General features: G+C 39.2%; 1 protein-coding gene across 3 annotated transcripts in view; it reads left to right on the top strand.

The window, feature by feature from the left end:
- The window catches only part of LOC126191139 (uncharacterized), a 265,360-nt gene that overhangs the window by 121,926 nt on the left and 120,262 nt on the right, over positions 1-23,172 (top strand). For all 3 annotated transcript variants that reach the window (XM_049931889.1, XM_049931890.1, XM_049931891.1), the window contains 3 exons: positions 6,830-6,960; positions 7,068-7,257; positions 8,085-8,186. In XM_049931889.1, coding sequence (XP_049787846.1) covers positions 6,830-6,960; positions 7,068-7,257; positions 8,085-8,186 — 423 coding nt within the window. The remainder of the gene's footprint in view (positions 1-6,829; positions 6,961-7,067; positions 7,258-8,084; positions 8,187-23,172) is intronic.

The following is a 23,172-nucleotide window of genomic DNA, read 5'->3' on the forward strand; positions in this document are numbered from 1 at the left end:
GGCTGGCAGACAGGGCCAGTGACTGCAAAATGGGTGAGACAGCTGTCAGTGACGTTGACAGGATGATCGACGACAGGAGGGCTGGCTGGGACAGGCCGGCTACAGACGAACTGGCAACAATACCAACGTCATTGCAGAACTGGCGACGGCAGGAGGGTCGGTCGGGACAGGGCTAGAGACTGCTGGACTGACAACAGGGCTTATGTTGATTCAGACAGGCTTGCCGATGACACTGGGGCCACACTGGCAAACTGACCGCTCGGTTGTCTTCCTTTCGACCCTTAGTCTACATTTAGATCTCCATCCATCAAGGCACCATTCAGTGTTCGGTAGAGGATACCTTGTACTACTGCTAATTTTCCCTGTCCTCTTCAGCTCGCAAGTGGGGCAAGCATAAAATGACTCTTTATGCTTCTGTATGAGTTCTGATTTCTCTTATCTTTGCAGTCATTACATGAGGTGTTTGTTGGTGGCAGTATTATTGTTCTTCAGTCTGAAGTAAATGCTGGCTCTCTTTTACCTTCACAAAACAATGTCTTCTATCCTCTTCTGGCTCCCATTTGAGTGAACAGAGCATAATAGCTGTGTGTTGAACAAACCTACTTATAACAAATGCAGCAGCATGCCTTTGGAATGCTTCTGACATGAGCAACACTTTCCTAGTCTCCTCACAATAAACTGAACTTGACCTTGTGTGTTCACTAAAAGTGACTTTATGAGCTCATTCCACATCATGTTGCCTTGCAGTGTTGTTATTGTGATGGTGGTGGCCATTGGTCTGAAGGCTAGGTTGATGGAGCTCTCCATGCTACTCTGTCCTGTGCAACTTTCCAGTCTGCTTACTGTAGTCACCTCTTAATCTCCCTCTACTATTTTTAACATCCCACTTCCCTCCAGTGTTAAATTGGTGATCCCTTGATGTATCCCCAATTCTATTCAGTACCTTATCATAGATGACATGATCTGTTCATCTAATCTTCAGCATTCTTCTGTAGCATCACTTTCCAAAAGCTTCTATTCTCTTCTTCTCTAAACTGTTTATCATATCTCTTTCATTTCAATACATAACTACACTGTAAACAAATAGCTTTTGAGAAGACTTCCTAACAATTAAATCTATATTTGTTCATATTCAACTATATTCTACATTTTATATCCTTCCTACGTCAATCACCATCCATTATTTTACTGCCCAAATAGCAAAACTCATCTACTACCTTTAGTGTCTCATTTCCTAGTCTAATTCCCTTGGTATCACCTGATTTAATTCGAGTGCTTTCGATTATCCTTGTTTTACTGTTGTTGTTGTTCATCTTGTATCCTCCTTTCAAGACACTGTCCATGCTGTTCAACTGTTCTTCCAAGTCCCTGAAAAAATTGCAGCATCATTGGCAAACCTCAAGTTTTTTATTTCCTCTCCCAGAACTTTAATTCCTTCTCCAAATTTTTCTTTATTGTTCTTTACTGCTTGCTCAGTGTACAGACTGAATAACATCAAGGATAGATTGCAATCCTGTCTCACTCTCTTCTCAACCACTGCTCCCTTTCATGCCCTCAAGCCTTGTAACTTCAGTTTGGTTTCTGTACAATTTGTAAATAGCCTTTTGCTCCCTGTATTTTACTCCTGCTCCCTTCAGAATGTCAAAGAATGTATTCCAGTCGACGTTGTCAAAAGCTTTCTCTAAGGGTACAAATGTTATAAATGTAGGTTTGCCCTTTCTTAATGTATCTTGTAACAGAAGTTGTCAGTATTGCCTTGTGTGTTCCAACATTTCTCCGGAATCCAAACTGGTCTTCCCCCACGTCGGAATCGGCTAGTTTCCCTATTCTTCTGTCGAGAATTCTTGTTAGTATTTTGCTGATAAGATTTATTAAACTGGTAGTTCAGTAATATTCTCACCGGTCAGCACTTGCTTTCTTTGGAATTGGAATTATTACATTCTTGTTTCGACTTAGATATTTCAGTGATGTGCCAGGTTCTTCTTGCAATACATATCTCTCATCTCATCTTCATTTACATCCTCTTCCCTTTTATAATATTGCCTCCAAGTTCATCTCCCTCGTATAGCCCCTCTATATACTCCTTCCACCTTTCAGCTTTCCATTCTTTGCGTAGTACTGGTTGCCACCTAAGCTCTTGATATCCATTCAGCTGCTTCTCCTTCCTCCAAAGGCCTCTTTAATTTCCTCCTAGGTGGTATCTGTCTTTTTCAATATCGTTACATTTGTCCTCAAGCCATTCCTACTTAGCCATTTTGCAGTTCCTATTAATCTCATGTTTTAGATATTTCTGTCCCCTTAGGTGCCTGCTTCATTCTGCTACATTTTGACATTTCGTCCTTTCATCAGTTAAATTCAGTATCTCCTGTGATATCCAAGAACATCTTCTAGACCTTGTCTTTTTACCTCTTTGACCATCTGCTGCCTTCACTATTTCATCTTTGACAGCTGCCCATTTGTCTTGTACTGTATTCTTTTCCCCTGTTGTAGTCAATCATTCCCTAATACCATCTTCGAAACTATCAATGATCTCTGGTTCTTTCAACTTCTCCAGGTGCCATCTCCTTCATTTCGTACCTTCTTGAAATTTCTTCAGGTTTAATTTGCAATTCACAACAAGTAAAGTGTGGTTAAAGTCTGCGCCTGTCCCTGGAGATGTCTTATAGTTTAAAATCTGGTTTTGAAGTCTCTGTTTTACCATTATATAATCAATCTGGAACCTCCGAGTGTCTCCAGGTGTCTTCCACATATGCAACCTTCTTTCATTATCCTTGAACTAAATTTTAGCATTGATTAAATTGTACTTTGTGCAAAATTCTGCTAGGTGGTTTTCTCTTTCATTCCTTTCTCCCAGTCCATATTGAACTACTATTTTTACTTCTCTTCCTTTTCCTACCATCAAATTCCAGTCCTCCATCACAGTTAAATTTTCTTCTCCCTCAACAATTTATCTTATTGTACATATCTTCAATCTATTCATCATCTGTGGGGTTAATTGACATATAAAGTTGTAGTACTGTGGTGGTTGCTGGCTGTGTGTTCATCTTCACTGCAATTCTGTGTTCACTGTGCTGTTCATAGTATGCTGTTCATAGTAGCGTACCTACATTCCTATTTTCTTATTCATTGTTACACCTTCTCCTGCATGCCCCCTATTTGATTTTGTATTTATAGCCCCGTACTTGTCTGACCAGAAGTCCTGTTCCTCCTGCCACCGAACTTCACTATCTCCCACTTCATCTGTCTTAATCCTATTCATTCCCTTTTTAAATTTTCTATTTTACCTGCCCGATTAGGGGATTTAAAATTCCATACTCCAACCTGTAGAACGCCAGTTTTGTTTCTCCTGATGAAGATATCCTCCTGAGTAGTCCCTGCCTGGAGAATGAATGGGAGATTATTTTTACCTCTGGATATTTTATCCATGAGGACACCATCATTATGTAACCATACAGTAGAGCTGCATACCTTCAGGAAAAATTACAGATGTGCTTCTCCTTGCTTTCAGCTGTTTGCAGTACCTGCACAGCAAGGCCAAATCAGTCATTCGTCCAACTTTTTCAGCTGCTTTCCTGCCGCTTGGATGCCTATTTCTGTGTCCTACATATGGGAATTTTTGTGGGTGTCTAATGATGCTATGTTCTTAATCTACTTACTTGACATGTATTTCTCCGAGTGCAATTACTGAAAATGCTGTTTTCCCCTCTTCATGAAGCACCCATTTTTGCTTTCCCTCTTCAGGAAGCACTCATTTTCGCCCTCTCAACAGGTACACCTCTGTTGTAGTTGCACCTACAGTATTGTTGTCTGAATCATTGAGGTATGCAAGCTGCCCCACCATGGCAAGGTTGTTTGCAATGTTAACATAACTTTGCTGTGTTACACATAGGTATTTCATTAACTTTCAGGCAGCACTCCACCAATACTTTATTTGAAAATTATAAGATTGTTTTTCCTACTCATTTGCATTAACTTCATTAATCACACCATATAAAAATTCTATCAGTGTCAGCCTGTGTCCTCCTACTGTCACTTGACAACATTTCCGTACAGTACCATGCCGTTAGCAGACAGTCGAAGATTGTTGTTTACCATATTTGTAAACAAACAAGGGTGGTCCATTGACATTTTCCTGGGGCAGTCCTGATGGTACCTTTGTCTCTGATGATTACTTACCATCCACAGCTCATGGCTAGCATCGCTGCCTCTAAATCATGGAGTCAGAGGTTAAATTCACAGCCATGTTGGAGAATTTTTTTGCTTGAGAACTGGGTGTGTGTGGTGTTCTAATCAAGTCATCTCCTATTCTTTGACACATTGAGGTATGCCAAAATGGCATCTAACAGAAAGACTTGCACGAGGTGGCCAAACAACATCATACAAGGTCCTTTGGCCAATAATGCCATCTGATCATTTCATATTCGCTCACCATCCAGGACTATGTACTGGTTTCTGTTACTCAGACTACTCATTAGTGCTCAAGCTATTCACATATGTGAGAACACATTCTCTATGCTCAGACCTTTAACAGTCTGTAGTATGGTACTGTGTCAAATGCTTTCTGGAAATCTAGGAATGTGGAATCTGCTGTTGCCCTCCAAGCACGGTTCGTAGGACATTGTGAGAGAAAAGGCAAGCTGATTTTTGCATGAGTGGTGATCTCTAAAACCCTGGTGATTTGTAGCTAGAAGCTTATATCTTTTCACAAAATTTATTGTATGTAAGCCTAAATATGCTCAAGAATTCTGCCTTAAGCTGAAGTTAAGGGTATTGGTTTGTAATGTTGTAGGTCTGTTTACCCTTCGTCTATACTGGAGTCGTGTCATTTTGCAAGTTTCTAGGAACCTTTCACTGGGCAAGACGATCATAATAAATGCAAGCTAAGTAAGGGGATAATGCCTCGGAGTACTCTCTGTAAAACCGAACTGAGATTCTTTCAGCTGCTTTCCTATGGCATGGATGCCTATTTCTTTGTCCGACATAGGGGAATTTGCATGGGTGTCTAATGGTGCCATGTTCTTAATCCATTCTCCAGAGTGTGATGCACAACCAGTTTAAACTTTGCCCATCATCCCTCTACTTCATATAGGGATTCCCATGAATGAGATGTCTAATCATTTAGCCAGGAGAGTGACCTCACAACTTATTCTGACAATGGGGATGCTGAGCCCTCATGTATGATTGCATCTATGACAGGCATTCTTTTGCAGCTTAAACAGAGAGTGATGGGCTCACCCTCCTCTTAACAAAAATGCATGCCATTGAGACCATTGCTGTGTGGTGTTCCTTACTCCTTTCTTTGCAGATGGAGTCCACAATTTTATACCGTCTCTGTGTTAAGAGACACTCATCTGACCCAGGGCTTAATCTTTGTAATCATGACAATCCCACAGCCTTTCCAGTTTCCAGTGTAACTGTGGCACCTTATGACACTGGCTCACATTCTAGTGGACTGTTCTTCCTTTTACAACACACTGACAAATGCAGGACTTTACGGATTCTTTATACCTGATACTGGCTGATGAAGAAAAAACAGTTGAACAGGTTTTAGGCGTCCACAGGGAGAGTGGGTTTCATTCCGGACTTGTACTGTTCTGTACTGTACCATCTCAGGGGTGAAGCAGTTGGGAGAGGGTTGCCTCCTGCTGGCTGAAATTACCTGTGCCTTTCTGATCTTTACTATGATGTTAATTCCACCCACTTAGTTTTGTATTGACTTCCCCTCCACCAGTGTAGAGGGATTTTGTTTATTTCATCACTGTATTAAGTTGGCGGAGGGACGGCCGTTAGAGGGTGGGGGAATTACCTCTCATCCTACACAAGCCTTGAGGAGCATCATCTGCCCCCACCCCCGGCCTGCAAGCCAACTTGACCCTAAATTCACTTTATATAACTAGTGTAACCTCAAGAATTGTTGTTGCTCCAAGAACCTCTATTTACCATTTATACATGCAACAGCAATACGACCAGATGGCCTTAAAGGCAAGCTGGTGACCATATTCCTTTTAGGGCTTGTTTTCTTAACCGTGGACTGATGATCTTGTAGTTCATTACCTGAAGCCCGTCACATGCAGAGTAAGGTTCACTGTGGGTTTGCTAGGTGGGATGCTTGACTGTTGGATAGCGAGGAGAGGGGATGGCTAGTTTTCATGCTGAAGCTCTCATACAGTTTAAAATTTGACAAGCAGGTGGCAGACTCCCTAGAATGTGGCAGTGCTAACATCCAGCTACTCTGCAGTCTTTCTGAGGAATTGTAAAGGCTGTTTGGTAAAAAATTAATAAAAAGATCTTTTCCATCTCATAGCCTCATTCATCTCTTTCATAATGAATTGCCTATCATTTAAGGAACTGATTATCATTTTGTTGATGATCATAGTTATTGTAAAATTTTAAATTAAGTAACCCTCTGCTTGAAATTTGAATAGTTCACAATGAAAAATAGGTGTTGCTATGAATTTACGGTTGGTGCATGTTAGGTCATTCTATGCTTCTTACGAAAGGCAGCCAACATATTGAATCTTTCTTTAAACTTGACAGGAGATCTTATCTCTCTCCAGTCTTGCGAAAATGGATTGTATGTACCTCACTCATTTCTAATCGGTTATAAATGATACAGCGAGAGTGACATATCTATAACATCCCTCAAATCTCATAAACGGTTTGAGATTTCAAAATGAAGTTTTGGCAAATGATATCAAGCAAAGAGAAAAGTGTTTTACCATCCTATTAATACAGGAAACTTCCTGTATCTACTATTTTTTCCTGCAACTGGAGGGTTTCTAGGACATTAAACGGTCTATACTAATGTAATTGATGTTTCTGCTTCCAGAAATGCAATCTCTTTCATATCCTTGTTGACGAGGAGGAAGCTGTATGTTCAGAATTTCCAGGGGCAAACATGGATAACTGTGATATCAATGAACTTTTAGTTGCAGAACTACAATATTATGAACCATACAGGTGTGTTCCTGCTGATTTGCGTAGTGCATGGGTTATGAATGATTATTAAACTTAGCATAGTTTAGTCACTGAAGTTGTTGAATAAGCTAATTTCAACGTTCTTACAGTGCGAGACTATGGTCAGCCATCGAATCTGCTGGTCGTACATTGTATGCCTTGGATCCCTGCCGTATTGATAGTAGTAGAGGCATTGATGTGTATTTGAAATGTGCTTGGCAACAGGCAGATGCAGAGAAAACAAAAAAGGCACTTGCTGTGGGGAAAGAAAGAATTGCAATGCTCACCAGAGCTGAGAAGGTAAATTGTTGCTGCATTTGAACAATACATTTTGGAAATAGCATTGCAAGATCAATTCAGAGGAGGCGTTGCCGAATTTGTAGCTGTTCCTCTGAATGGAAAAAAAGATTGTTGATTTTTTTTATCACATAGTATGTAGTCGTTTATTTATAACAATGCTCATACTTTATTATTATTATTATTATTGAGTTAATTTTGTGTGTTAGATGGGATGGAAAAAATAAAATTTAAAAACTATTGTGTGTGTAAATCAAGTACTCATACATATACTAGAAAAATATTTTTCAACTTTTGCAAATAGTGCCAGAAATACCTTAATTTAATATGTACACTTTGTAAACATTGTTTCCCATACATGTGACAATTTTAAAACTGTGTGCATATTACTTAAGCAAAAACAGGAGTAGGCAGGTGCTCTTTTGAAAATGTTTGAGGAAGGCTCTCAGACACCTAAGAGCACAGAAAATTTCAGTAGTTCATGAACTACTTTTCTTGGTAATAACTTTCTCTCATTTTGTCCCTCCAAAAAACTGGTTACGCAAAGAGAGAGATTAGATTACAAAATGGAAATAAATGTTAGACACAGGTAAATATCATTGAGTGATTTATGTATGTAGTGTTTCAAAATGATATGGAGTGAATCAGATTTAAACTTTGGCCCTGTGTAAACCCAGTGGAGCTCAGTAGGAAGCTGCTACAGTTCTTCCCCCCACCCCCTCCCATATCTTTCACTGAAGTAGATGATGCACATGTAATTTTGGAGACATTGGGTGAAAGATACAAATCCTTCTTCAATGTGAAGTTAATACATGCATTATTTCATGCAGGAGAAATCTGATCAAGAGAAGGTGAAGATTCTTGGATTTCTAGGCAACACTTGTTTTACAGTGTACATCCTTGAATTGAAGTCGCTGCAGAAAAATCAGCAGGTAATTATAGCAAGTAAAGTAAAATTTTCTTTATTGAAACATACACTACATAGAAAACAGTTGCTTTTCTGCAGTTTTTTCCGTTTTATTTAGCTGTTACTTTCCCAGTGGATTAAAGGCATGGTTAGTTTAAAAAGTTTTCCAACTAGCTTACACAGAGTTATTTATACTTAAATTTAGGTAAATTTTCATCACTGTCATAACATATCACTACTGTTGCAGCACTTGTAGTACTTGATAGCATGAGGATAATATTGTGCAATTGTCACCAAATCTTTTATAATAAAACTTGATAATATGATGTAAGGATAAGAGATTGCTTAGTATAACTTTCAGCCTAACAATTTGATGTGGCTATTCACAAATCCTTCCAATTTAATGTATTTCCTAAAGGCCAAAAATTGATAGAAAACTTTCCTTCTCTGCAGCCTTTTAGTAAGCGACGAAGATGTTTTATCAACAGTACGATCCATACATCAAGCAACATAATTCTGATTTCAAAATATGTGTTCAAACAAATGTTAGTAATCAGAATGAGATTTTCACTCTGCAGCGGAGTGTGCGCTGATATGAAACGTCCTGGCAGGTTAAAACTGTGTTAGTAATGTCAGGGATATATTTATTACTGAACTTGAATTTGTACTTTAGAGTACACAAGGTATAAATTATATTTAGTTTGCATGAGGATATCAAAGATCAATTGTGTATCATATATTTTGTCTTGTGTTTATTTACTGTTTGGGGTTGTGAAGTGCTTCTAGAAAACTGACATGGGATGATTACCTTTTATTTCTCATGTTTTCTGTTGTAAAAGTTAAATGATTTAATTTCTTACTAAAATATGAGACGACTTCTGTAGCCAAATTGTTAACATTGTTTCCTTCAGTGTGGCAGGACCCAGGTTTGATTCCTGCTACCTCCTCGGATTTTTCCGAAGTAGTGAGGTATGGAGGGGGATCCACTCAGTCTCATCAAATCACATGAGAAGTTGCTTGAATAAACAAATGGTGGTATCATTAGGATTCATCAAGTGGTAATAACGAGTGGAGGGATAGTGACATACTGATAAATATCCCACAATTCTAGATCACTCCACATTTTGCCTTGTAGGCAAAAGTCAGCCAGTTGGAACAAGCTTAAGGCTTAGTCCATAAGTGGTATTTAAATGTTTGGTCATTGTTATTGTTATGGTTTTCAGCCCAAAGGCTGATTTTTTTGTAGCTCTCCATGCTAGTCTGTGTTGTGTAAGTCTCTTCATCCCTGCATAACTTTTGCACTCTACACCCATTTAATACTGCTTCCTATAGTTGTGACTTGGACTCCCTCTACAATGTTTATCCTTGCCCCACTTCCATTCATTGCCAAATTTACTATTACTTGATGCCTCATGGTGTATCGTATCAACTGATCCCTTCTTTTGGTCAAGATGTGACATACATTTCTTTTCTCCTTGATTCAGTTCAATACCTCACTATTAGTTATCCAGTCTACTCACCTGTTCTTCAGCATTCTTCTGCAGCCCCATATTTCAAAAGCTTCTATTCTCTTCTTGCCTATGCTTTTGATCACTCACTGTTCAGTTCCATACGAGGCTACTGTCTGGAGAAAAACTTTCAGAAAAGACATCCTAACACCTAAATTTATGTTGGACAGGAAGATGTTTCACATTGCTTGAAATTTTTTCCTGCTATTGCAAATGTGTCTTTTATATCCTTTCAGTTAATTTGCTTCCCAAATTTTAACATCCATCCACTACTTTCCGTGTCTCATTTCCTGTACTGGTTATATCAGCATCGTGTCGTTTTATGTGAGTATATCCCATTACCCCCATTTTACTTTTATTGGTGTTCACTTTATAACCTCTTTTCATTCAAACTTTTTAAGTTTTCTGCTGCCTCTGGCAGAATTACAATGTCTTTAGCAAATCTCAGAGTTTTTATTTCTAATTCCTGAAGTTTAATATCTTTGAAAATGTCTCCTTGGTCCTTAGTCTCCTTTACTGCTTACTTAATGTACAGATGTGTAACTAGAGACCTGAAAAATTTGTGATAAATGCAAACATATTTGTGGATTTTACGTAATAAATGCTATTTCATAGCGTGTTGTTTTCAGATGAACTATTTTATCAGGAGTAGCTGAAGATAGTTTTATTCTCCGCATATAAGTATTGAAAAAGTAACCAATTTGCAGTTACTGGTATTATACAACACCTAGTGAAAACCGTCTGGAAAGAGGATGTGCATAAGTACTTGTCTGCAAAATAAAGAGCATCTATGTATGAATGCAATGATGCATCATTGTAACTGTAGGTTAAGCTTTGGTGCAGTCTCAAACAGTGAGTGGTTGAATGGTCTCATCGCATGCAGTAACATAGGTCTCAGCCATGGACCTAGCATCGTAGAATGAAGAAATGAGTGTGTTTGCTAGCTAAAGTTTCATGTTATGCTAATATGCATACACTGTAACCTGGCACTTTTAGGCATAGGGCATTTCGTACCATGGTTGGATTTGATACCAGAAGAGCTTGGACTTAAACTGCCTTGTTTATGATGCTGCCAACCCCAGCAAGTTATTGCGCTGGGGCAGTTACCAAATATTTTATGTCCTTCGCTTTGCTTTGCATTATGCCTAGCTGTTATTTCCATTTCTTATTTTGAAATGAGTGAAGACACTAATCCTGGTCCATCATGAGGTTAGAATACAACTATCAGAACACGAGAAGGGATCCATGATCCCTATAGTCATATAGTTCTGCTTTCGCATAACTACGAAACATGGATGTAGGCTAGCTGCGCTGTGATAGGGAGGTGAAGTTTGTTCCCTCACACAGCTCCTTGCCCATCAGGTGGTAGTAGTTCTCCTTTGTTCGTGCTCACTGCCGACTGCTGCATTGTACTATATGCTCTACAGTGACCAGAAAACATAAATGATCAATGTATTTTGACCACACTGAGAGTCATCCTGTAAAGTGCGAATAGAGTTAATTTTGGTTTTACTTGTAATCTAAGTACTTTCTCAACTGCATCTGGAGCATTGTCACATGCCTCACAAAAGGAATCTACAGTGTGCTAATCAGGGATTACATACTACAGATTTGAAATGACGATCAATAAATAAATAAATAAATAAATAAATAAATAAATAAAAAAGACAAACGCCTTAAACCAGAGACCCACTCTGCTCACCAACAAAGCCGTGTTGCTGCTTCTCAACAGAAATAAAAGCAGATACTGTGCTCACAAAGCTCTTATTGTAGAGAATAAAACTATTAATTCTCTTCTGTTGTTATTTTACCTCTAATAATTTTTTTCCTGTCAGTTCAGTCTTGCAGCACACAGCATGGAAAACTTGTAAATTTGTGTGTCTAATCATCTACACAGAAGAGTGCTTATTTCAGCAAGTATAATGCTGATATGGCTAAAATAGATGTTAATTGCACCAAAAATAGATGGTACAATTTCAGACCCCTATGAATAACATGGGGGATATGCTACAACCTAGCATCAGTCCCTCCTCAACCACTTCCCTCTATGTCCCTCGATACTTACAGTTGCAATCTGGTTTCGCTGCGTGTATTTTATACCAGTTACATTGAGAATTTCAGAATATTCCAGTCATTATTGTCAAAAGCTGTCCCTAAACCTATAAATGTAAATTGCCTTTTTTCTACCTATTTCCTAAGGTAGTTGCCTCTCATGTTCCTGCATTTTTCTGAAACTGAAATTGGTCTGCTCTTCTGTAAGTAATTTGCATTAGTATTTTGCACACATTACTTATTAAACTGATGGTTCAATAACGTTCATATCTGTCAATGTCTCCTTATTTGGAATGGGGGTTCTTACATTCAAAGTAGGAGTGAATTCAGCCTGTGTCAAAACTCCGCTCCTCTTCCCTTTCCATAACATCGTCTTAAAGTTTCTTTCCTGTATATGAACCTTCTGTAAATTCCTTCCACCTTTTAGCCTATCGCTCTTTGCTTAGTAATAGTTTGCCCTCTGAGCTTTTAATATTGATGCAGCTTCTTATATTTTCTTCCAGAGTTTCTTTAATTTTCCGATATGCAACATTTACCATTCCTGAAGTCGTGCACGCTTCTACAGCTTTGCATTTCTCCTCTGGTGTCCTTGAGAGGTCTTTATTCCCCTTTGCATGCTTCACTTACTGTATTTATATATTTTCTTCTGTCATCAATTACATTCATTATCTTCACAATATTATGAAAAGGAAAGTTGCTACTCACCATAACCCACTTTCCTTTTCATAATACTGTCATTATTCCATCCTGGAAATTCATTATGTTGTCTGTTATTCAAGGATTTCTACTGGGTTTTGTCTTTTTACATAGTTGTTCCTGACTTCACTATTCCATCTTTCAAAACTAGCCATTAGACTTCTACGATGTTACTTCCTCTGGTTCAGTCAGTAGGTGCCCAATGCCCTTTAGTCACTCGGGTTTTGTATTTTTTACATTAAAGTAATCATGTTTCATTGGTTCCATAAAAAGAGAGGAGTCTGGGGTATGGAAATAAGTTAAGATGTAAGTGTTATTTAAGTGCAGTGAAATAGAACAACTTGAAAGCATGAAATATAATATTGCAGACTAAAATATGAAAAGGCATCAGCATGTGGACAGTAGCCATGTGCGTATGTTTGCATTATTTTAGTCTGTTAGCTCTGAAGGAAGACATTGTTTGAATGCTTAGTGATGATCTCAATTACCATCATTTTCTTCTTGTTCTCTCGTTCTCAGCTTATCGGTCAAGGGTAGGTGTTGTGGATTCAAGTTGGTGTTAAGAAAGGTAAGATTCTGGATAAATAAGATAGTCAAAGGTTTGTCTTTCCAGTAATTCAGTGTTGACAACTTAATCATTGTTGTACCAGAAACGGTTGCAGCTAACGATAGTTACCCCTTGCTTTAACACAATCATTCCATTAATCAAGATGCCACTGTTCTGCATTGCCATACTTTCCCTGCCCCTAGGTTTCCTATCCTCTTAAAAGTTGATTATTACAGTTTCTGTAGACTATGTTGAGTAAATCCAGTGGGTTCCTTTTGTGTGAAAGTGTAGTTCAGGTTTTACCAGTCCTCCAGTGACATTTAGTAGCATTACTTGTACAATAAATCCTCGGGTGAATCCCTGCTGTCACACCACCTTGTGGGTTAGGAATACACATCAGTTCCTCTCCCAATGTGTACCCATAACGACAATAACAAATGACTCGCACTAATATCTTATTAACCCCTAAAATGCAATAGAAATATAATACTTCAAAATGAACAAGAAAAAATGAAAAATTACACTGTAAAACTAGTTTTGTGATTCAAGTTTGTCTGGTGCCCTGTATGTTGCACAAGTATCTAGTAGCACATTCTTTTTAACCTTCCTTGAAGCCTTGCTTTGTTGTGATACCATTACTGGAAAGTTTGGTAATACATCTATCACACCATCAAATGGCTTCACTCTAATATATAATAACCAGTGTTTTGGTAGGTAACTGGATGTTGACATTGACCAGGGAGGTAATCTCTGTAACCTGATATGGACCATTATATTTCATTAAAAATTCCTTAGTTCCCCTTTTGACATTTATGGATTGGTAACCAACACCCATGGGCCAATCTGAAATGTGGAAACTGACTAGCTCACTGTGTCCCACACATTCTTGGTGTTCCAGTGATTTTGTATTGGCTTGTTGATCTCTTTGAAGTACCTCTTGCATAGTTTTTGCAAATTTCTTCACTGACTCAACATCAGACCCTAACTTCAGATTTAGTACAGTGAAGGGAGATGGTGTATATCTTCTGTAGGACACCTCTTAGGGCAAGAGGCCAGTACTGGTGTGGACATTTAGAATTATATGCACTGACAACATAACAGAGGTCAGTCTACGTATTGGCTGCTTACGTAGTAACTCACAATCTTCTATATTGTTCGGTTAACATGTTTGTAGATGAAACGGGTTTGTCTGTAATTTGTGAACACAAAGTACGTGGCATAGGTGTTTCATCAAATCAGATAAGAAGTTTAGTACTCTGATCAGTTACTAAGGTTTGTGGCACAGCAGATTTAAGAATCCAGTTATTCACTAATGCTGTAGCCATCTTAGCAGTTTGCTGGTTGGAAATGCTGTTATAGATATAAACCTCAAAAAATGGTCAATGATTGTTAAGATGTATTTATTACCAGCTGGAGTTCTGTTGAACTGACCTAAAATATTAACTCCAGTCACCTTTTATGGCTGAGATCCGCCCACTGTGCACAAGATGTGGAATTCCACACATATTGATCTACATCACTTTTCCTCATATGCCACCAAAACGTTTTTGCTTCTCTATCATTCGCTCTTTGGCCCCCATGAGTTGACAAAACATGTTCATGTACCAGCTGTAACACTTCATTCCTTAGCATCATTAGAACCACTAAATGCGGTCCGCTTTTTGTAGATCTGCAAAATGAACCTTAATTTGTTGTGAACAGCAGCTCTGACCTAAATTCGTGACAGTCGGTGTCAGCTGCCCATTCTCACTGCCACTCACTCATAAGTGTTTGTAATACTGCAACCTTGTGGCTCAAAGTATGTGTTTTTGTAAGGGTTGTTCTAGGTGTGTTAACATCTGTATAATTGAACTCACTCAGCTTAAGGGCCCATCTGGTTAATCTGCTAGAGGGATACTTCAAGCCCAAAAGCCACTTTAAGGAGTCGTGATCTGTTACTACTTTGAATTTCTGCCAACATAGGTGACATCTAAAGTATATGATCCTGTAGACCATCACTAACATTTTTTTTCTCTGTGGCAGAGTGATTGTTTTTTCCTCTGTGTAAGTGTCGAAAAGCACGCACCACTGAGTACTCCTTCTTCATTGACATCCTGACTCAGGACACAGCCATGAGCTGTATTGCTTGCATTGCAAGAAATTACTTGTCAAAATCGGGAAACACCAGTACTGGGACTTTGAGTAATGCTTTCCTTAACACCTGAAAGGTACACTCACACTTTGTCGATCACTCAAATTTAGTCATTTTTCCCAACAAATGATTTAACAGTTCATCAATTTGCATAAAGTCCTTTGTAAATTTTCAGTAGTAATTAAAAAGGCCAAGAAAAGATCATAATTGTTTAGCTGTTTGTGGAGTTGCAAATTCAGAAACTGCTGATATTAAACAGGGATCGGCTCATACACCTGCCTCACTAAGTACATGGCCCAAGTACTTGACTTGAGACTGTGCAAAATTACATTTATCAATACTTAGTTTAAGACACACTGCTCTTATTCTATCAAAAACTTCTTTTAAGCATTTCACATGTTCACCCATATCTTCCACAAAAACAGTGATATCATCGAGATGTACCATGCACTTCCTAGTTATCAGGCCATGCAGAACTCCATCTAACAATCTTTGAAATGTGACTGGTACATTTTTAAACTCGAATGGCATCCAGTGATACTGAAACTGCCCCCATGGGACTGTAAAAACTATTTTAGGACTGTCTTCCATTGTAGAGAAGTATTTGTATCTGTCTAAATTGTCAAATTTCTCTGTAATATTCTGTATCGAATATTTGTCACTGCTATTTTGCACATTGAAATATCTATGTCATCTGCTTATTGTTTTTGGACCAGGACCGCAGGTTCACTGGTTTCTGTAATATTATCTACCAGTTGTTGGTCGATAAATACTTCCATGCATGGCTGTAAACGTTTCAGTGTATTATATGATACGGCTTCTTATGCACTGGAGCATTACTCACTGTTGATATGCAATGTTGGATAATAGGAGTGGCAGGTAATGGACCTTGTGAATTATCCAAATCCTTAAACTTTAACAGTACTGTTTCCATACCTTGCTGGTCACTGCCTTGCAGATGACTCACTCCGTATCAGAGAATCAATAATGGTATGCATGCAGTTGTGGTTGGTATATGACCTCTCTATGTCCTCTTCATCTAAAATATCCAATGTCGTGATCATTAAGCCCATTAGTAGACTCGTATCGTTCATACTAAAATTATACAGGCTAACTAGAGCTGTATATACCCCATTTATGTTGTTCATGCTTATTATGCTTCTGCTTACAGAACAGTGCACTTTATCCAACTTTTCGTTATACTCCAGTGGTTCAGCAACCCATAAAACATCCTGTGGTAAGGAAACCCAAACGGGTTATCCTATGCATGATGGTACATGTATGCAGTGTAGTCAGCGACTCCTCCATGATTGTTGTGTCTTGTGACATTCCATTGCTTGCAGCTGTATTACCCTGTGGAAACAAAGTTCCTCAAAGTTCAGCTATTTGCTGTGAAAAATTGATTTTGGCGTGCTGTTTAGTAAAGAAATCAAGCCTGATAATAACAGAATATTCTTGTCCCACTTGTGGCACCATGTCCATATTCTCAGAAAAATTCTTGGTCCCAACCTTAAACTTGAGTTGTATTGTCCCCAATGAATCTACATCATTTTTAGCCACTCCACATAATCTATAAGAGCTCATAGTCTCTTCCTACCCCAGAGATCTAGTGTGCTGACCGATGTATGTGCTCCTGTATCTATTAAAAATCTATGTTCCTTGCCACCAACAAAGCCCCTCAACCAGCAATCCACTTCTGCATCTAATTGTACGGAATAAGATTTTATTGGGAACATCTTCTGATGAGTGATATGTTCCTATTCGTGTTTAACGAACACCTCTCCGGAGCCCCATTCTGTCATTACGTAGCCCTGCATTCCTGCATTTTGTGACCCACTTGTCTATATTCATAGCACTTTGGCTGACAACACTGTTTCTGTAGATTCCCACACTTGTGACAGTTTGTTGTTGAAACAAGCACGTAAGTCACCACAAACCTTGGTCTCTATCCGTTTTCCCTAAATACATAGCCATGGGCAAATCTGAAGGATTCTCCATTCTAACAATACAGCATAAACACTTCAAGAGACCTATTTTTCAGCTTCAGCTTCTCACCATAACACTGTATTCACTTCTTAATTTTGTATTGAACACTGAGTATTCGGACCCTACCTAAGAATGACTGGACTGACTCATTGCACTTTTAAGTTAATATGTTTAATTTTTCTCTAAAGAAGTGAATACTATTCTGTTTGTGGTATCTCTGCCGTAACCTCTCAACTAATTTCGAATGTTTCTGCATCCTGCAAGGTTTCATGGTAGTTTACAAACACTTAAGCTTCCCATAGTCATAAATTGGCGATATGAGTGCATGTTTGGTTAGACCAACCACCCACCATGGCTGAAGTTAAAATGTAACTGAGAAATACAGTTATATCTTTCGTTGCCTTGCCAGAAAAAAGTGTTATCAATTTGCTGTAGGAGAGGGTCCTCTCTGCATGACTTTTAACGTTCTGAAATTTTTTCGGTACCTATTCCTTGTTGGCCTACAGTGCTTCTCCCTGGCTGCTGTAACATTCTAATTCCCCATTTTTCTGCTCATGTGCAGCTTGTAAACAAACAATCTGATCGTTACAGTGGCAAGAGAGTCACTCGTTTAGCACAGTGTGTTTCTATTGGTATATTATGTATTCTACTACTGCCTAACCAAAAAAAGAATACAATACAAGGGAAGCGAACACCAGGTTCCAATTACAAAATGCATAATACAAAAGGAATTACACTAATTCTTATGACGCATCATAGTCCATCTACGTTCATTACAGTCTTCTGACAAAAGACTCCAATCTCAGCAAGTAAACTACCTAACTGGCACAGCGTTGGCATATGGTGACTTGTGCCCAGAACAAGCAGACAGGTGTCTAATATGTTTCATAACAGTTGCTTCTGAACTCTTAGAATGAGCATCTCTGTGTTCTACCATGGCTAACAAACTATACAATGAAATAAAAAGGCCAGCTATGATGTAGAAAAATAATTCTCACTCACCATTCTTGATTTTGAAGTGCAGACTGCGAGACGAGTGCAGCTGATGTCAACATGACAACCAGTCGCAACAATCTCGGTCACCTCTTCACTCCAGTATAATGGTGTATATAATATTCCTGTGACATAGTCTGCCACTTCCAATGCCAGTTGTATGGTGCAGGTGTCGTGAAGAACCATTCTGACCACCAGTTCTAAAGGTCCACCCCCTTCAGGTTAGATGGTCATCAGTGGATGTCAAGGTCAGAACAGGTAAGGCAGTGATGTTAAAAGCTGTTGGGCGGGCTGAGTTCCAAGGGCTGGTGAGTGTTTCATTCTTACACCCAGAGGTGCCAGAGAAACAGCAGTTTCTTGTGTTTGCTGTAATGAATATTGTCGTTCTGGATGCACAGGAAACAGACTGGGCTGCTCACCCAGGCGTCAGTGGGAAATGATGGTACAGCACCCAAACAGCTTGCGTTGTGTGCTGTAGGTCAAGCACCCCGCTTGACAGCAAAAGGACACAGGAATGGCAGATGGATCATGTAGTGGCGACCCAAGTACATGACACTGTGAACTTGAAGGCCTCAGTTCACCCAAAGAGGGATGTGCGTGTAGAACTGTATTTTCAGCCTCCTCTGGATGGCAGTTGCCATGAAGGTGGAAGCCCAGAGTTCCCTCAAAACACAGCATACAGCAAGGAAGGCAGTACATGTACAGCTATCATTCTGTCAGGATAAGTGATGCAGACAGAGTGAACAGACACATTGAGAATGAGCTGTCAGAAGCAGGTATTTAAAGCCAGATAAAACATCATTGTTGCAGATTATGTGGACTTTTGGTCACATTGAAATGAGGTGTCAATGAGCCTGTCTGCAGTGTGGTGTCTCAAGTATAGACAGTTATTCCTGCCATTGCAATTATCAGTACTAGCATGCCTTGCAGTGGCAGAGCTTGGATGTTACATGTTATTACTCCATATTTTAGAGTTTTCAGAACAACATTCTGTCTGCCATCATACTGTGCCTTTTGCACTCCTTGATATAGCTCTGCTCACTGTATAGCAGTGTACTATTACAGTACTGGCACTCTTCATGTGCTCTAGATTACGGTTGTGACATCTCTACACAGCACTAGCTTCAAAAATTTACTAGTGCACCTGAAAACAGGATTGCTGTGCACCATTTTTCAGAATCTTACTACGGGACCACTCAGTACCAGTCTCCAGCTGTGTATGCTAACAGTACAACACACCTCTCTATTCCTCCTTCAAGATATATTGTTGACTGTTCATTGTGATCCAAAGTGTTGGAAAGAGACAATGGAATGATAAGGTCATATGATGATGATGATGATGATGATGATGATGATGATGATGGGGGGGGGGGGGGGGGGAGGAAAAGAAAATATTAATAAACTTTTGAATGCTATTGGTGATTAACTTTGGAGCACAAGTGGCAGTTACACAACAATCCGAGCATAAAATTTGGAACGGAAGGTCTCATTAACTATAGGAATGAAATTTGCCAAACTTATTAAGTCTTTAATTTTATTGTGTACATAGCTGCAACAACAAAAATTATGTTTTATGCTACTGGAATACTGTGATGGAATACAGGATGCACTTATTGGAACCTTATTTAGAACAGGTACATGTCTTTTGGTCAACAGCTGCCATTTGTTCCTCTGGTTTCATAATCAAAGAACAGTAGCAAATGGTACTGTTATTAGGACAAGTGCAACATGTCAGAACCATAGGAGAAACTAGACAAAGTGAAATCTGTTATGTATTACTAAACTGCTTTCCATCAAGTGGTGCAACAACAAGAAAAGTTGATGTTGACTATCTATAGCACTACAGAAATGCTTGAAATGGGGAAAAAAAAGCTGGTGTGAAAATTATTGAGAAAAAATGAAAAAAGTGCAATGTATTGTAAATTTTAGTAGGTGTGTGGGACCAGCTGAGCACTTTGACATGCTGCTGAACTTAGATGACTCAGCAGGGTGCAAAAAGTTTGATTCACTATGTGAGCATGTGCATTTTGAATTTTCATGCTCTCCAGAAACACATTAACAGATGAAAACATGTCGGGAGCAGATGTTTATTAGATTCGGTTAGAGGACTTGTAGGGTCTTAAACAACAGAAGGAGAAAAGCCAATGGGAGAAGGTGACAAGAATCCTGTACAGTTCACTGTGAGGCATTTACTAAATGTTCTTGTAAGTGAACCCTCTGAGAAACTTAGACAGGGTGTAACTAAATTCCCTTTACAGACTTTGAGGACTTTTATTTGGGACTAAATTGATTAAGTTCAGCATGGGAACTCGTATGTGGAAATGTACCATTTTCTTACACCAAGCAAAATACCACAACACACATTGCTCTCTGGCTCCTGCTGCTTGCATTTGGTTCCACTTGCAAGTAGTCTCAATGTCATGACCATTGATGTCAACACAGATACAGTACCCCCGTACAGTGTCATGGTACACGAGATCACCAATCCCAGGTCCTCCAGCATTTCATGTCACCGTTAGATAGTAGACTAGTGGGTTTAAGTCAGGAGAACACACAGGCCAAGCAGCCAGGCCACCCAGACTTATCCAGTGTTGCTCAGGTCATTCCTCCAGATGCTCTTGAACCGCATGTGAAAAATGAGGTGGTGCACTATTGTGCTGAACCACATGTTTTGACACACATGCAGTGACACAGCTCCCTAGAGCCCCTAACAGTCCACCATTAAGAAATCAAAGGTATGTAGCACCTGTGAGATGTAGTGGAAGAAAATGTGGTCCACTCACACATCCATCCAGGAATTATGCCTTTATTTTCATCCATTCCTGAAACACATGGGAGCACGCGAAATATGAATCTTCATCAGCCCACACATGACTGTTATTGGAACTGAGAACCCTTCCCTGATGAACTTAGCTTCATTCATGAAAAGGCATGGGAAGTTGGCCTCATCCACACATTGGTGCAAGAACCACCTGCAGATACAAAATCCTATGGCTGCACTGCCTGTATCTTTTTGGGGAGGTACGGGTGTAGCTGCTGTTGATGCAGAACATACTAGACAGTTTGGTGATTCACATCCAGCCTCCCTGCTACGTTTCTGGTGCTCGTCAGTCTTCTCCTTCATGGAGTACAACCTCTTCAAACTCAGGTGAACGGTGTCGCCGTGGAGCACCACAGTCGGTCTTGTGGGTGGTGAATGTACTTCTGTCAGAGGCCTGCTGGTACACTTTAGTAAAGAGGGAGTGCAAAGGTGTCTGGCGGTGTGGAAAAATGCTTCACATAAGACTGACGAGCAGCCCTTCCATAGCGCTGAGCTTCGCATTACAGTAACATGATGTTGGTGTATCCTGCTAACATTTAGTTCACCATGGTCAATAGCAACACACTAAAAATGAAATGTATGAACAGGTTGTATTCTATAGTGTAGTGAATGATTACTACTGTACAGTAATACTGTATGAACGAAGACCGTAAACACGTCAGCAGGTACCAATCTCTCTGGACAGATAACAAACTCAACTGAATAACATGTAAACAAACCTGTAGTGAACATGGTATATCAAGTGATTGGGGAATGGCATATGTAACAATCTACACATTGGTGCCAAAAATGCAGATTTGATGTGTGATGTATTTTGTATGAAATGGGAAAATGCCATGCTTCCGGACATGAGTTTCTATGCTAAATTTAACTGTCTTGGTCCCCGCTACACATCATCAATGTCTGTCAAGGTTATTTACTTACATCCTGTATTAACGAACGCTAAAGTTTGTTCAAAACAGAAAATGAGCCAAGAGATCAGATACAGATGCAAAACATTGAAGGTGGCATTGCATGTCGCACAATGTGTTTACACGTATCAGATATCAGCATCGAGAACACACAAGAAGAGTGGAGTTAAACCAATGTAATTTATCTGAAAAATTGGAAGTATGTAAAATATAAATGGAAACAAAATAATTTTGATCAGCTATGTCAACAACGGTCTCATGTTAGATAAGGAATATTGCAAATTTTAAAATGTAAGTGGGCTCTGTGTTTCTAACTTTGTAGCTTCATTTTGTATAAATTATTGTGCTAGAAAACACTAGACCTGGTTGTTGTTAATTTGGATGCTGTTAAGTGTCTCTCATAAGTGAAATACACTTGCAGAATGAGTTTGGGACAGACATCTTATGCAAGTAGACCAGATGTAAAAGTCTAGCACTTCTTATTCCACAGGATTTATTTTGCTAGTACAAAAAACTAAAAAATTCACTGTCACTTCCAGACAAATGTAACTTCCATTTGCCATTTGCTGAAAAATACTCCAGTACTTAAGATACCTACTGATAAGCAACTAGTCAGGGAGATTATAGCCATACTAAAGTCATATAGGTTACATAATGCATACAGGATGTTAAAAGAAAAATGTTCCATATTGTGAGAGGCAGTAGTAAGGACCAAAACGAGGCAAAGAGGTCCATTGAACGTGCATATCTTACATCTCTTGTATTGCAAGCTCTTTGGTATTAAGAATGGCCTGCAGAATGCAGTAAACAAATTAGAACACTTTCTATTGTTATTTTCTATGGGCACAGCATGTAATTAACATCTGTTAGTGTTGTTACTGTAAATTGTATTCACAGTACTGGGTAAGTGGGGCACATATATTAGTTCTAATGGAATCAGTTCAGGTTTTGCTGAGTTGTGAAATGCTTTTACATTGTAGTGTTATCTTTGCAGTTGCCAGCATAATGGAAGCCTATTATTCCACATGGGAAATCTTAGACATGATCTTCTGTTGCCGGCCGCTGTGGCCGAGCGTTTCTAGGCGCTTCATTCCGGAACCACACTGCTGCTACGGCCGCAGGTTCAAATCCTGCCTTGGGCATGGATGTGTGTGTTGTTCTTAGGTTGGTTAGCTTTAAGTAGTTCTAAGCGTAGGGGACTGATGACCTCAGATGTTAAGTTCCATGGTGCTTAGAGCCATTTGAATCATTTGATCTTCTGTCATGGTCCTACAAATGGAAGCAATCCCAGAGCCTATGTCCTTTATGCTGAAAAATATTCAGGGCACAGGGTGCCGCCTGAACAATTATTCAACCATCTTTACCA

This window comes from Schistocerca cancellata, chromosome 6, assembly GCF_023864275.1.
Source record: "Schistocerca cancellata isolate TAMUIC-IGC-003103 chromosome 6, iqSchCanc2.1, whole genome shotgun sequence".
NCBI lineage: Eukaryota > Metazoa > Arthropoda > Insecta > Orthoptera > Acrididae > Schistocerca > Schistocerca cancellata.